At 51.3% G+C, this 12,554-nt stretch overlaps 6 protein-coding genes across 6 annotated transcripts; 3 read left to right on the top strand and 3 right to left on the bottom strand.

Moving 5' to 3' along the window:
* Positions 1 to 168: 168 nt before the first annotated feature.
* Positions 169 to 2,023, bottom strand: SNOG_12884 (hypothetical protein; the record flags this gene model as incomplete). Its single annotated transcript, XM_001803048.1, has 2 exons — positions 169 to 1,824; positions 1,988 to 2,023. 2 exons carry the CDS (start codon positions 2,021 to 2,023, stop codon positions 169 to 171), a joined length of 1,692 nt encoding a protein of 563 aa, XP_001803100.1.
* Positions 2,024 to 2,626: 603 nt separating this feature from the next.
* SNOG_12883 (hypothetical protein) lies at positions 2,627 to 4,633 on the top strand (the record flags this gene model as incomplete). Its single annotated transcript, XM_001803047.1, has 6 exons — positions 2,627 to 3,509; positions 3,572 to 3,631; positions 3,683 to 3,784; positions 4,023 to 4,179; positions 4,269 to 4,424; positions 4,555 to 4,633. 6 exons carry the CDS (start codon positions 2,627 to 2,629, stop codon positions 4,631 to 4,633), a joined length of 1,437 nt encoding a protein of 478 aa, XP_001803099.1.
* Positions 4,634 to 4,819: 186 nt separating this feature from the next.
* SNOG_12882 (hypothetical protein) lies at positions 4,820 to 6,636 on the bottom strand (the record flags this gene model as incomplete). Its single annotated transcript, XM_001803046.1, has 2 exons — positions 4,820 to 6,157; positions 6,370 to 6,636. 2 exons carry the CDS (start codon positions 6,634 to 6,636, stop codon positions 4,820 to 4,822), a joined length of 1,605 nt encoding a protein of 534 aa, XP_001803098.1.
* Positions 6,637 to 7,415: 779 nt separating this feature from the next.
* Positions 7,416 to 8,027, bottom strand: SNOG_12881 (hypothetical protein; the record flags this gene model as incomplete). Its single annotated transcript, XM_001803045.1, has 1 exon — positions 7,416 to 8,027. The coding sequence occupies one exon, from the start codon at positions 8,025 to 8,027 to the stop codon at positions 7,416 to 7,418; it is 612 nt and encodes a 203-aa protein (XP_001803097.1).
* A 78-nt stretch (positions 8,028 to 8,105) lies between these two features.
* On the top strand, positions 8,106 to 8,404 carry SNOG_12880 (hypothetical protein; the record flags this gene model as incomplete). The annotated part of the gene is made up of 2 exons (XM_001803044.1): positions 8,106 to 8,191; positions 8,239 to 8,404. 2 exons carry the CDS (start codon positions 8,106 to 8,108, stop codon positions 8,402 to 8,404), a joined length of 252 nt encoding a protein of 83 aa, XP_001803096.1.
* A 1,255-nt stretch (positions 8,405 to 9,659) lies between these two features.
* SNOG_12879 (hypothetical protein) lies at positions 9,660 to 11,917 on the top strand (the record flags this gene model as incomplete). Its single annotated transcript, XM_001803043.1, has 2 exons — positions 9,660 to 9,689; positions 9,887 to 11,917. The coding sequence occupies 2 exons, from the start codon at positions 9,660 to 9,662 to the stop codon at positions 11,915 to 11,917; spliced, it is 2,061 nt and encodes a 686-aa protein (XP_001803095.1).
* Positions 11,918 to 12,554: the final 637 nt, after the last annotated feature.

The following is a 12,554-nucleotide window of genomic DNA, read 5'->3' as shown; positions in this document are numbered from 1 at the left end:
CCGGACTCTTCGGGGAAAAAAAAAGGGCAGTTGGTTAGTGGATAGAGGATTGACACTGTGAAGTCATTTCATACATTCATTGTATCAAGACCGCAAACCCCAATCCGATCCATAACTTTTGCCACACCAATGATATTATACGCGAATAGTCGAGAGAATTGTAGGAAATTATGCCGAGTCCGTCACGCATCCCGAGCTGGCGTCCTTGACGAACCGCGCATACTTGAACAGCGTGCCCTTTTGATACTTCAGCGCCGGCGCCTTCCAGCTCTTCCTGCGCTCCGCCAACTCCTGCTCGCTCACGCCAATGTTAAGTTCATTCGACTCAGAGTCGATGGTGATCTCATCGCCATCCTGGACAAGACCGATCGGTCCGCCCTCCTGCGCTTCAGGCACAATGTGGCCGATCAAGAAACCGTGGCTACCACCGCTGAAGCGCCCGTCAGTGATGAGTGCGACATCCTTGCCGAGACCTGCGCCCATGATGGCGGAGCTGGGCTTGAGCATTTCAGGCATGCCGGGCCCGCCCTTGGGGCCTTCGTAGCGGATGACGACGACAGTCTTCTCGCCCTTTTTGATCTCGCCGCGCTCGAGCGCACTGATGAAGTCGTCTTCGGCATCGTAGCATTTGGCTTTGCCGGTGAAGATGGTTCCTTCTTTGCCGGTGATCTTGCCGACACAGCCACCTGGTGCGAGACTACCACGGAGAATTTGCAAATGGCCGGTAGTCTTGAGGGGCTCGCTGAGAGGGCGGATGATCTTCTGGTCGGAGGGGAAGTCCTTGACGTTCTCCAAGTTCTGCTTTAGGGTCTTGCCAGTGACAGTCATCTGGCTGCCGTCGAGCAGGCCCTCCTTAAGCAGGAACTTGAGCAGTGCGGGAGTACCCCCGATGTCGTGAACATCAGCCATGACGTACTTGCCAGAGGGCTTGAGATCAGCGAGCAACGGAATCCGGTCGCTCACGCTCTGGAAGTCGTCGATGGTCAGTTTGAGACCAACAGAGTCGGCGATGGCGATCAGGTGTAATACGGCGTTGGTGGAGCCTCCGGTGATGCTGATGACAACCATGGCGTTCTCGAGTGCTTGCCTGGTGAGGATGTCGCTGGGGCGCAGGTCCTCCTTGAGCAGGTTCTTGATTGCGCCTCCCGCAGCCAGGCATTCCAGCATCTTGGCCTGCGAGTTGGCGGGGTTCGACGATGAGCCGGGCAGCGACATGCCCATGGTCTCAATGGCAGTAGCCATTGTGTTTGCCGTGTACATGCCTCCACAAGCACCCTGACCGTTGCATGCGTGTCTGATGACATCGAAGCGCTGGTCTTCAGTGATCTCTCCAGTTATGAATTGTCCGTAGGCCTGGAAGGCAGAGACGATGTCGATGGACTGGTTGTCGAGAGTCTTTGCGCATCCAGGCTGGATGGTTCCGCCGTAGACCATCAGCGAGGGCCGGTTCACACGGCCCATAGCCATGATGACACCGGGCATGTTCTTGTCGCATCCGGGGATGGAAATGTTCGCATCGTACCATTGGCCGCCCATGACAGTCTCAATCGAGTCTGCGATGATCTCACGCGACTGCAGCGAGTAGCGCATGCCCTTGGTGCCCATGGAAATGCCGTCACTCACACCAATGGTGTTGAACTGCATGCCCAAGAGACCAGCCCGCTGCACACCCTCTTTGACCTTGTTGTTGAGGTCCATCAGGTGCATATTGCATGGGTTGCCCGAGTACCACACTGATGAGATGCCGACCTGGGCCTTATTCATATCATCCTCGCTCATGCCAGTCGCGTACAGCATGGCCTGCGAGGCGCCCTGCGACTTGGGCTGCGTAATGTGTTTGCTGACCGAATTGAGCTCATTGTCGGCTTTCGCTGAATGGATGGCGGAGCTCGAGAGTGCTCGTCTGCTCACTATTAGCTTATGTGAAGCTCTACAACATAAAATAAACCTACGCAGCGTGCCATTGCGGCCGCGGTGCACATCTCACACGTGAAAGTGCGCCTCCAAAGCGTGCGAGAGACATTGTGACGGGCTGCTCACTCCCCACAGCGTCGCGGGCACATTTTATGATGCTCCGGCAAAATGTTTGGACTTCGGTCATAGCGCCGAGAAATGCGATACCGGGGAGAATTCCATTCTATGCGCCAGCCAATCAGCGCCTAGGTGATGATTCACCCCCTTCGTCAGTGCTCATGATCTTCATTCTCCGCCAACACACTTCAACAAGACGAAACTTCACGACTCGATTTAATTTGATTTATCGATGACATGTTTTACCGCAAGATCATAATGCGACACGCGAACTGGGAAGCGCTGAAGGCACATCGATTCGTGCGCGTGTCTTGAATGTCCACCTCAATCTCTACCAAGGTAACGATTGCGCCGTCGTGATTGGCATGCATCACGGGCATTGTGCAGTCATCGTATCCACAGGCTCGAATGAAGCCGTACCATTCAATGGCACTGTCTTCACAGTCAAGTACAAATTCGTTCACACACCACACAATGTCATCCTTTGCAAAGCCGCGAATTTTTGGCCAACATCATCCACGCTGTTCTGCTCGAACCATTTTCCTTTGTATACAAAATCCCACTCGCATTTCATTGCACACAATCATTATACACTATGCTGAAGCTACTCTTCTTACTGTCGCTTGCACTACCCCTCGCGCAAGCCGCAGAAACAACAATATACACTGGCTTCAATTATGGCGCCTTCTGGGGTTCAGTTGGAAACGCTAAAACGGCGACCGATTTCAAGGCTGGTTTTGGCTATGCACACGATCTTAAATCTGCCATGCCTTTCAACAGTGCCCGGCTATTTACATGCAAACAACAAGGGACTAACGACGAGTATTCACAAGCATTCGACGCTGCCGTAGAAACCAAGACAAACCTGCTACTTGGTATGTGGATCAGCCCAGCCAAAAGAGGCGACCCTCTGGACAACTTGATCAAGACTGAGCTATCGGCACTCGGAAAGGGGTTCGAGAAGCACGGCCAGGCTTTGGGAGATCTAGTCATCGGACTTTCCGTCGGTAGCGAGGACATTTTCCGCTGGGAAGATGATAAGGAGAACGTCGGTGTCGCTGCGAAGGACGTTACTGCAGCCATCAAGAAAGTCAAGGACACTATTGCTTCGTCCGCGTTTGCCAAATACATGGCCAACAAACCAATTGGCCATGTGGATACTGCGAAACATTCAGTGGTCGACGGCGCAGACTTCTATGGCATTACTGTGTACCCATACTGGAACAAGGACCCAGTCGCAAATGCAAAGGGGAGCTTCAAAGGAACATTGGACAATGTTGTTTCACGAGCCAATGGCAAACCAATCTGGATCGCGGAGGTGGGCTGGCCCTTTCAAGGCGCGTCTCAAGGAGCTTCACAAGCCAATGCACAGAGCTTACAACAGTTCTGGTCTGATGTTGGATGTTCCATCATTGGCAAGTATACAACCTTTTGGTTTGAGCTGATCAAAGACTCTGAATCAAATCAGCCTGATTGGGGCATGGTCGATTCCGAGACTCATAAACCTCGCATCAACTTGTCGTGCCCCGGGTCGTTGCAGCCGAGTGCTTCAGCACCGCCAGCAAGCAGCTTGCCTACGACCCCATCACCTTCTTCAGTAGTAAGTGGTACAGGCACTGAACACATTACGTCCACCATGATTACTTCCCAGCAGTCATCCGTAGCGTCATCCACGGCGCCGTCGGCAGCGCCATCTTCGCGTTCAACCCCGCCCAGGGTGGGTTCCTCACTCCTCCCTTCCTCGCCACCAAAAGTGAGTGGCAAAACCACGGTGCATGTCACGACTACATTAACGACTACTTTACAGCCATCAGGAGCACCAGCGCCATCTGGTGGAGACGATGATCCAGTTTTCACCACTACAATAACCTCGACTGTATGGGTCCGGCCATCTTCGATCCCACCAGATGGGGCTGGTGCTCCGCCGGTAGACTCATCAGTGCCTGCGGGACCTGTAATAACCTCCCGCGCCAAAGCGACTATATTTCCAGGTATGATTCCGTGGTGTTTAACAATGGCTGATGTCGCGTCGAATGGTCAGCTTCTACCTGTTGCTGGCGGCCCTGCTGGAAAAGACGGCAAGTGCACTCCACCACCTCCGAACACTGCAGCCCCTAGCTCCAGTGTTCTTCCAAAGGACGTTCCATGGTGTGTGACAGTCGCTGATGTCGGTTGGAATGGTGAATATATGCCTCTCGCTGGTCATGCGGCCAACTCGAACGGAAAATGCGACGCAGCGCCAACTTATACTGGCTTGCCATATTCATCTGGAAAGCCTGGAAAAATTCCAGCACCAGCGCCTGCGCCATCTCTAACTTCAGCTTTACCCGCATCTGCATCTTCGAGTGGCAGTGCTTCTGTCGCACCATCAAGCCCAGCGGCTCCACCTCCAGGTAAGTCGTAGACTCCTGCTTCTTGCCACGTACTTGCTCACCGGTGAAGGTTCGTCGCAACATCCTTATTGTAAGCGCAATTCGAGCTCGCAAAGTGGTTCTGTAGCTCCGCCAGTATCTAAGCCCCCAGCTACGCCATCCAAGGCTCCAGCTCCTGCGCCGAAATCACCGAGTACAACACTACCGGACTTTCAGATGGTTTCGGCTAAGACGGTTGTGAGTAGAGAGGTATATGTTCGTAACATAAGGGATCGTAGGTAGTTAGCTTGGTGGTAATCCCTTTCCTTCTGTCCAAAGTTGTTCTAAATTATATTTCATCCATACATTGGCTTCTGCACTACCAGTTCATCTACTGTTTACTTTCAATGCGTTGTAAAGCCCGAGTCCGTCATTGCTCATTTGTTGTTACCAGTCGCGACTCCCCAGAAATAAGCTACCCAGGCACCGGCGATGAGGAAAATTACAGCGATGAACAGGCCTAGTCCGAGTTTCCTGCCGCGTATGCCGTTCTCGCCAGTTTCGGATTCTTCTTTGCGCTCGTTGATCATGTCTCCATTCCTCGACCGTTGCTTCTTCGTCCATTGCAGAATCTTCGCATCCGTATGCCAAAAGCTGCTTGCCAACAGCGCGCCCGCAACGACCACCGAGCCAACAGCGAGTATAACGTAGATGACAACAACGTTGTCGTATGAGTTCTTATCCCGGTCCTGGATGACGCCAGTAACAATGCGGATGATGATATTCATGCTGTTGTTAATCGCAATCTTGATGGCATATCCCGAGCCAAAGACTTCCTGGTACCGCATCGACGTGCGAATACTGTCGATAATGACCGTCGGACCAAAACTCGACGCAACCGCATAGATTCCAAACGACGCAGCCGTCCCCCCAATCGACGGACCCCATGCAGCCAAACACATCGACAACAACATGCCCAGTCCACAGACCAGCATCAGCGTAACCCTGTTCCCGAGTAGATCGACAAACACCCCAATTAGCGGCACCAAAAAGAACCCGAGATACTGCGACATGGCCGAATACCACCCCGCGGTAACCGCATCGATGTTGAACCGCTGCTCCGCCATCTCCGTCGCATTCTGCGAATACACGACCGCCGTACTCGTCTGGAACAAACTGAACCCCACCACCGCCCAAAACGTCCACGGCAACCTAAGCATCTTGCCGACCTCAAATTTCTTCCCCTTCTCCGTCAACACCTCGCCCGTCGCCGGATCCCGCATCCCCCCATACACCCTCCCACACCACCTCGTGAAAAACCAAAAGCCCAGCGTCACAACATTCGTAAACAAGTTCATAAACACCGCGGTCCAATACACCCAGCTGAAATCCCCCGTGCGCTTCGCAATGACATTCGCCGTCGCCTTGCCCACAAAACTACCAATCTTGCCGACGCCCAGCTCGAAACCCAGCGTTGACGCGAAGCCATTGCTCGGCGCGAACCATGAGGAGAAGACCTTGTACTGCGCGACCTGCGTGGCGATGTCGCCGAATGCTTGGACGATTACGCCGAAGATCATGAATTTGTACGAGCGGATGGTGGTGGCTGCCGCGATTAGGATGGCGCCGAGAGAGTAGATTGCGTTGCCGTAGAGCATGGCGTTGGCGCCGCCGATGCGGTCGGTTACGAGGCCGGATACGAGGATGAGGGCGGTTTTCATGAAATCTTCCGAGGCTTCGAGGATGGCGAATTGGGAGTTGTTGATGTGGAGTTGCTGGATGGGTTAGTTTGGGGGGATTGAGGAGTTCTGTGGAATCGTTGATTGGAAGTGGTAGACTCCAGGGGGATTTTGTTGATTTGCAAGCTCAGCGTCCATTATGAAAATCCTCCTTTAGGACATGCGGACAGATGAAAACGCAGTGATCCGAGTCACATTGTGTTGTTCGAGACCATGATATGGTGGGGAAACTTGGGTTTTCGGCTTACTTTCTTCAAGGTGCTCTTCATGGCGCCCGTCACGCCAGAACTCCAATGCGAGCCAAACCCAACAGCAGTGACAAGAAGGATCGAAATAAGCTTCATGCGCAGCGGCACAAGTGGTGTCTGGCCATTCTGACTTCCATTTTCCGTCGCTGTTTCACTGCCTGTCACCACAACAACCTCAGCACCCCCACTCTTGCTCTCAATTTCCTGCTCTTTTCCATTCGCGTTCTCATTGTCGACGGACACAAAATCCTTCTCTTGCGCCATCATCATCACTGTACACATACAAGTCACGAAAAGGGAGGAGTAGGATCAGATAAGATCATGGCGAGCGGCTTTCCTTTTTATAAACCATACCAGTAAGCAGAAGAAAATTTTATCTGATCAAGAATCTTAATCTCGTATTAGGGGTGGGTCGATAAATGAGATTGCGGATTTCGCGAAACTGAGTCGTGAACGGTTCTCCACTGCGACTTTCTCGAGTCGACTATCTTTGGCATGATCACGATTTCGGGATTCTTTCTCAATGCATGTCAAAGTAGGTGGTATTTTTTTAATCTTGTTTAGATTGCATTAGCTACTACTTTAAGATCATGGTTAAATGTTCAAGGGTCGGCCCGTTACCGTGAACTGGTATGGGGCTGCCCAGTGGACCTCTGCCCGACCACGGAGGTATGGTCAGATCCGTATGTTGACACACAGGGTTGCACGAGTACAGTATTCAAATCCGTATGTTGACACATAGGATTGTGCAAGAACGGTATGTATAGTCTATCTACATCTTTCAGAATAGGTATACGACGCCCTAAGTGTCATGAAGCTAATCAGGTCACTTCAACATGCGGAGAAGCCTCCGTCACGTAGAGTGCTACACTTTAATCGCATCCCAGCCTGTGTTTTGCCATCAAACATTGCACGCGCAAAGCCATATTCGTCGCCGAGTAGCTGTGAACGTTTTGCTTCACTGAGTACCGCGTGATGAAGATTCCTACCGTTTCGAGCGCGTGCCCAGGTATGCTTCAGAAACCACATTCGCATGACTCTGGCGGTTAGGCAAGTCTCCGGGGTATCGTAATCCTGAAGAAACCCAATTGAGTTGCGATCGGGGCCGTTAGGATCTGATCAGATAGGATGAGCAATTCCATTGGGAGAAGCGGCTGGCTATGTTGCATCTTGTAGAATTCCACGGGATCCGTCATGTGGTTGTCGATAAAGAACCACTTCTCCCACTCGAAACCAAGTTCTTGAAGCCGGGACTCGTACTGGAAGCGTGGCTCGGAACTATCGCCGTGCGGATGCATGCCGTTCCAGACGAAGTTTGCAAACGCATGCGTCAGCTCATGCATCAGGACCGTAGTGAACTTGAATAACGCTTGAAGCTGTCTAGCGGGGGTGTCCGTGCGCCACGTGTGCTCGAAATAGTTGAGATAACACTTGCGGAAGTTGATGTGGGGTGTACCTATTCGTACAAAACGCTGCATCTGTTCACCAGTCGTCGTCGTGATAGAATACGACTGTGGTACGTCAATAAAATCTCTAGGTAAAGGCAAAGCGACTTGGAACATTTGGAATGCCGTAGTGTATTGGGTCTCCTTAGGCGGTCGTCCAGGCAGAGCCCAGACGGGATGAAACTGAAAATCAAGATACGAATGAGATGCCATGTGGGTGGGGACTTGCTGTACATACTCATGCCCAAGCTCTGTGCCCTAAAGTGACCCCTTCCCGGTGTACATTTCGCCATGCGCATCACCCACGACCAAGCCGTTTGCAATGTGGTCAAAAACGGGAAGCATGTTGCGCTCAGTGATCAGTATCGACGCCAACCGTAAGACAGGTGACATGACTTCATAACCGCCTCTGAAATGATTGTAGGCGTTTCTGTGAGCACTCTAAAGACCTCTCACCGGCAGAGAGGGTGAACTGGGTTATCCAAGTCGCCAAGAAGCAGAGATGTGGGAAGGTCACCTATAGCTGCCTGGAAAAACTGGTCGCAAGCTTCACGATCTTTTTGTGCCAAGTTGCCATCCTCCATGGCTGAAAGTTGTGGAGTTTCTTGGGAGATTGGTGAGAAGAAGTCAGTGAGAAGCTTTCAATGAGACTGGGGGAATGACATTGTACAGTGATCCAATACAAGCTGACACCGCCATGGATAAACAAGACCTGCAAGATCTCGAGTCACCTCTAGTAGGCATGCACTCGAGTGCCTCGAACAAACCGCCGCAGGAAATTTGTTCAATGGGACCTTTTTATCACCATCATACAATTGGTCCAATGAATACAGTGCAAGCTGTGGTGACAGGGGACCAACCTCAAACACCTTTATTGGACACCAATCACACTAGAACGGTTAAACGATGCTCCACTCGATCAGCCAAGTCAAGCAAGCCAGAGATTATCGATCTTTCGAAGGCTAGAAGTCGCGTAACAACATTTTCAATCATATTTTACGGGAAGAAGGCATCATGGGGACCGTAGAGACAAAAGCTAACATGGCATCGCGTCACAGTGGTGATCAAGCACGAATGAAGCCTCCATCTGTCTGATGTAGTATTCGAGGATACGTTAGATTTATCTGCAAATGAGAATCTAGGGATGACCTGCTGCCTTAGGCGGTCACTACGTTAGTTGAAATATACGCAAATTCCATTGCTCATGGTTATGATTTTATGATTTCGCTACGTCCGTGAAAGTCTGGACGTCTCGTCTCACGTTGAAGGATGTATGTTTGGGTTTACAGGTACGGTATGGTCGTTTTAGTGTCGCGCCGATTGTCGTTCATGCAACCATTCGGCCCGTCTTTCCACCCGCGAGTTAAAGCGCCGCTGAGCGTCATTGCGCTTACACTTCTCCAGTAACGATACTACCGAGCTCTAGTCACCTTTCCGATGATGGGGCAAGGTATGGCGCACGCTTCTTGAAGCATCTACGCAGGTGACGTGCGTTCTATTTTAAGCAAAAGCGGGTTCCTTTGCTCAGGTCTAGAAGTGCAGTTCTGTACGCCGTGCTAGCCTGAATAGCAGCGATCGCAACACCACAATAGATATAAAATCGCCCAGCCAAGTGTTGACATAAGCTGCACCTACATATGTACCTGCAACCTGGACTTCTCCCCTAGTAGATAAAGAGACCCCCTACTATACTAGGTACTACCAGGAGTGCGGACAACCTTCGATGGAGAAGGCCTAAGGTCAGGAATACCTCACCCCACCAGAAGAGAAAGAGCGACTTTCTAAGTTTACAAAAGTGTCCCCCTACCTTGTGTGTCCTGGTTTGTAGGTAGGTAAACTTAGACTATGCCGGAGCTGGTTGGCCACGTAGAACCGGTAAAAAAACAAATGATTAGCAGACACATCAGTATACCCCGCTTCAGCCTCATTTCGGGGACTTGATTGCTGCCTAGTTTCCCAAACTCTCTCCTGCGTCGACAATATATAGGTATCAGTGAAGACAAGTTCGCCGCGGCTCACTCCACACTGCGCTTTTAATGGAAAGCCTAATCTATGTGCCATTACCTCCACAGGATCCAAACGAACATGTAACTGCGTACTCTCGACTTCTTGAACTCTGGCCTGGCGAGGGCGCCAACCCGTTTTTATGCACCCTTCGAAATGTGGATATAGAACATCCTCCTGTTCCATTTGAAGCGCTATCCTATGTCTGGGGGCGGGAGAAAAGCGACAACGTCCTGCTTTGTGCAGACAACCAAGGGAATATACACGGGCAGCTGGAACTCACTAGAAATCTGGAGCAAGTGTTACGAGCCTTACGACAACCGAACCAGCGCAGGATTCTCTGGATCGATGCCATTTGTATCCGACAGGATGACAACGCCGAGCGATCCCGTCAGGTATCCTATATGCGATCGGTGTATAATAACGCGTCGCGGGTGATCGTCTGGCTTGGTGGAAAAGATGCAACGGTCCGGCGTGCGTTCGAATTCGCTCAGGAACTCGTCGCCATGGGTGCCGCAGTCCTGCAGGTAACCATTCCACAGGGCTCTCAGTCGACACAACAAGCCCAGACAGAACGGTTGCACCGCGAAGGCCTTGTAATAAACGCCATGAAAGAGCGCCCGGAAGATTCCGGAGCATTAAATGCGCTGCTTACGAAGGAGTACTTCGAGCGCGTTTGGTGCATCCAGGAAGTTTCTGCTGCAAAAGACTGCATTGCGAAATGCGAAGACCTTGAGATCGATTTTGACATTCTCCTTGCCGTCGTACCATTCCTCCTTATATATGGAGGTCTCACTCCTGTCGTATCAGGCCTAAGCATGTGGCAAGCTATGGCAATCATCAAGGGACAAGAGCACGATCAATCGAATCCACTGACGCCGACTGGTTCGCTCGGCCCGATATTGCGAGTCCTCATGTCGATTCGAAACTTCAAGGCCACAAATCCAGCAGATCGGATTTATGCGCTCCTAGGCTGCACTGACGAGGGACTAGAACCGATCTTAGGGAGCTTGAATACTTTCGGAGGGAACAAAAGAAGCCCCACATTGGCACTGATGCAGAGAGGCTTGATTTGGCTGGCAAAGAAAGTGGAGGGCCAGCGGCGACCTGATGAGAAGTTCCTTCGACATTGGGCACTGAGGCCAGATTATGATAAGAGCGTGCGCGATGTCTACCGCGACTTTACAAGATATTGCATCCGCAGGAGTCCTCGGATTTTGGATGCTCTCTCCCACGTACAGCATCACTCCGACCCGCCCGGACAGGATGAGTTTCCAACTTGGGTTCCCAAGTTCTACGAGCCTCGCAACGCTTCTTCGTTTGTCTTGGAAGTGTACATGGCCGGAGTGCCGCCGGAAGGGCACTATCGTTACTTTGCGCATTTGCAGGACAACCCGTTGGTGCAAAGTTCAATCAAAGAACCGAACATCTTGCAAGCTGACGGCTTCCGGGTCGATGTTGTCGCTGCTGTTTCCGAGACTATCACACAAGGCGATGGTGGAACAATCTCACCCCAGACCATCTGGGACCAACTATTCACAATCCCAATTTCCCCAAGACCCTACGTCCAATACGGGTTTGGGGCCGAGGCCTTAGACGTAGCTTTTTTGATGACGTTGCTTGCAGGTGGGGCGGTTAATGCGCTCGTTATCGGGTTCGAAAGCGCTCCGACGAAAAGATCCGAAGCAGTGGAGCAATTCACGAGGCAAGCGAAGTGTGATGTGTGCCAGTGGCTAGAGGGCGAGCCTGGCTTCGATCCAGAGGCCTATTCGGACCTTCTACGTGATTCCCAGGGCGCAAATCGTGCGCAGGGGCGTTCTCGTTTTGAAAAATGCTGTGTTATGTACTCACTTAACCGGAGATTATATCGCACTCGATCTGGAATGTTGGGTCTGGGTCCGATGGTCACCAGGCCTGGTGATGTTGTAGTTGTTCTCTTCGGCGGCAAATACCCTTTTTTGCTCAGACAGCTTGCTCTTGAATGGCTATTCGTGGGGGAGACATATGTGCGAAATGACAATATTATGCTTGGCGAAGCAGTGACCGAGGTACGTTCGGCAAGAGGAAGACAAAGAGTGGAGACATTCCGCATTCGGTAGGCCGCTTTCTGAGGGACCGAGATGCCGAATGGTATTTGTCTTTCTTGTGTGAAAGAGGATGATTGAAGGACGGTACACGATGTTCTTACAGGTGACGATGGTTGGGAACGCTAATCGCAATCCCTGTTGGATAAGGACTATGTAGTATCACATCTTGATTAAGAGAAGGGAATGGAAATAATGTAGTAGAGAGAAGTTAGGTGTTAAAGTAGAAGACACGTCGCGTCGCGGGGAGGTTTGCGTAAATCAGAGACAGGTATCGTGCGGATCGGAAAGAACAGCACGATAACGAACATAGTTGTATCTATTGCTGCACACGCGCTAGAATAGTTGCCATATGTGAACTAGTTTTCGAGCTGCGCATTGTCAGCACTGAAGCCAATGCTGACATGTTATGTGAGGTACCAAACTGATTGCTGCCTGGCAGCAAACCTGCAATGAGGCTTAACTTAGTTAAAGGAGACGACGGTGATTAGGCCTTTTCTTGCTCGAAGCTTGTATCAGCAGGATTTCCAGCTTTTGCTAATGACACTAATAAAACTGAGAGCGCAAATGTATACACAACAGATATGACGCTGAGGAGAAAACTCATAGAAGCCGTGATTGACGGCGTTGGAACAACAACAAATGGCTTACT

This window comes from Parastagonospora nodorum (assembly GCF_000146915.1).
Source record: "Parastagonospora nodorum SN15 chromosome Unknown scaffold_24, whole genome shotgun sequence".
NCBI lineage: Eukaryota > Fungi > Ascomycota > Dothideomycetes > Pleosporales > Phaeosphaeriaceae > Parastagonospora > Parastagonospora nodorum.
The sequence above is the reverse complement of the archived record's forward strand: the minus strand, read 5'-3'. Positions and strand labels throughout refer to the sequence as shown.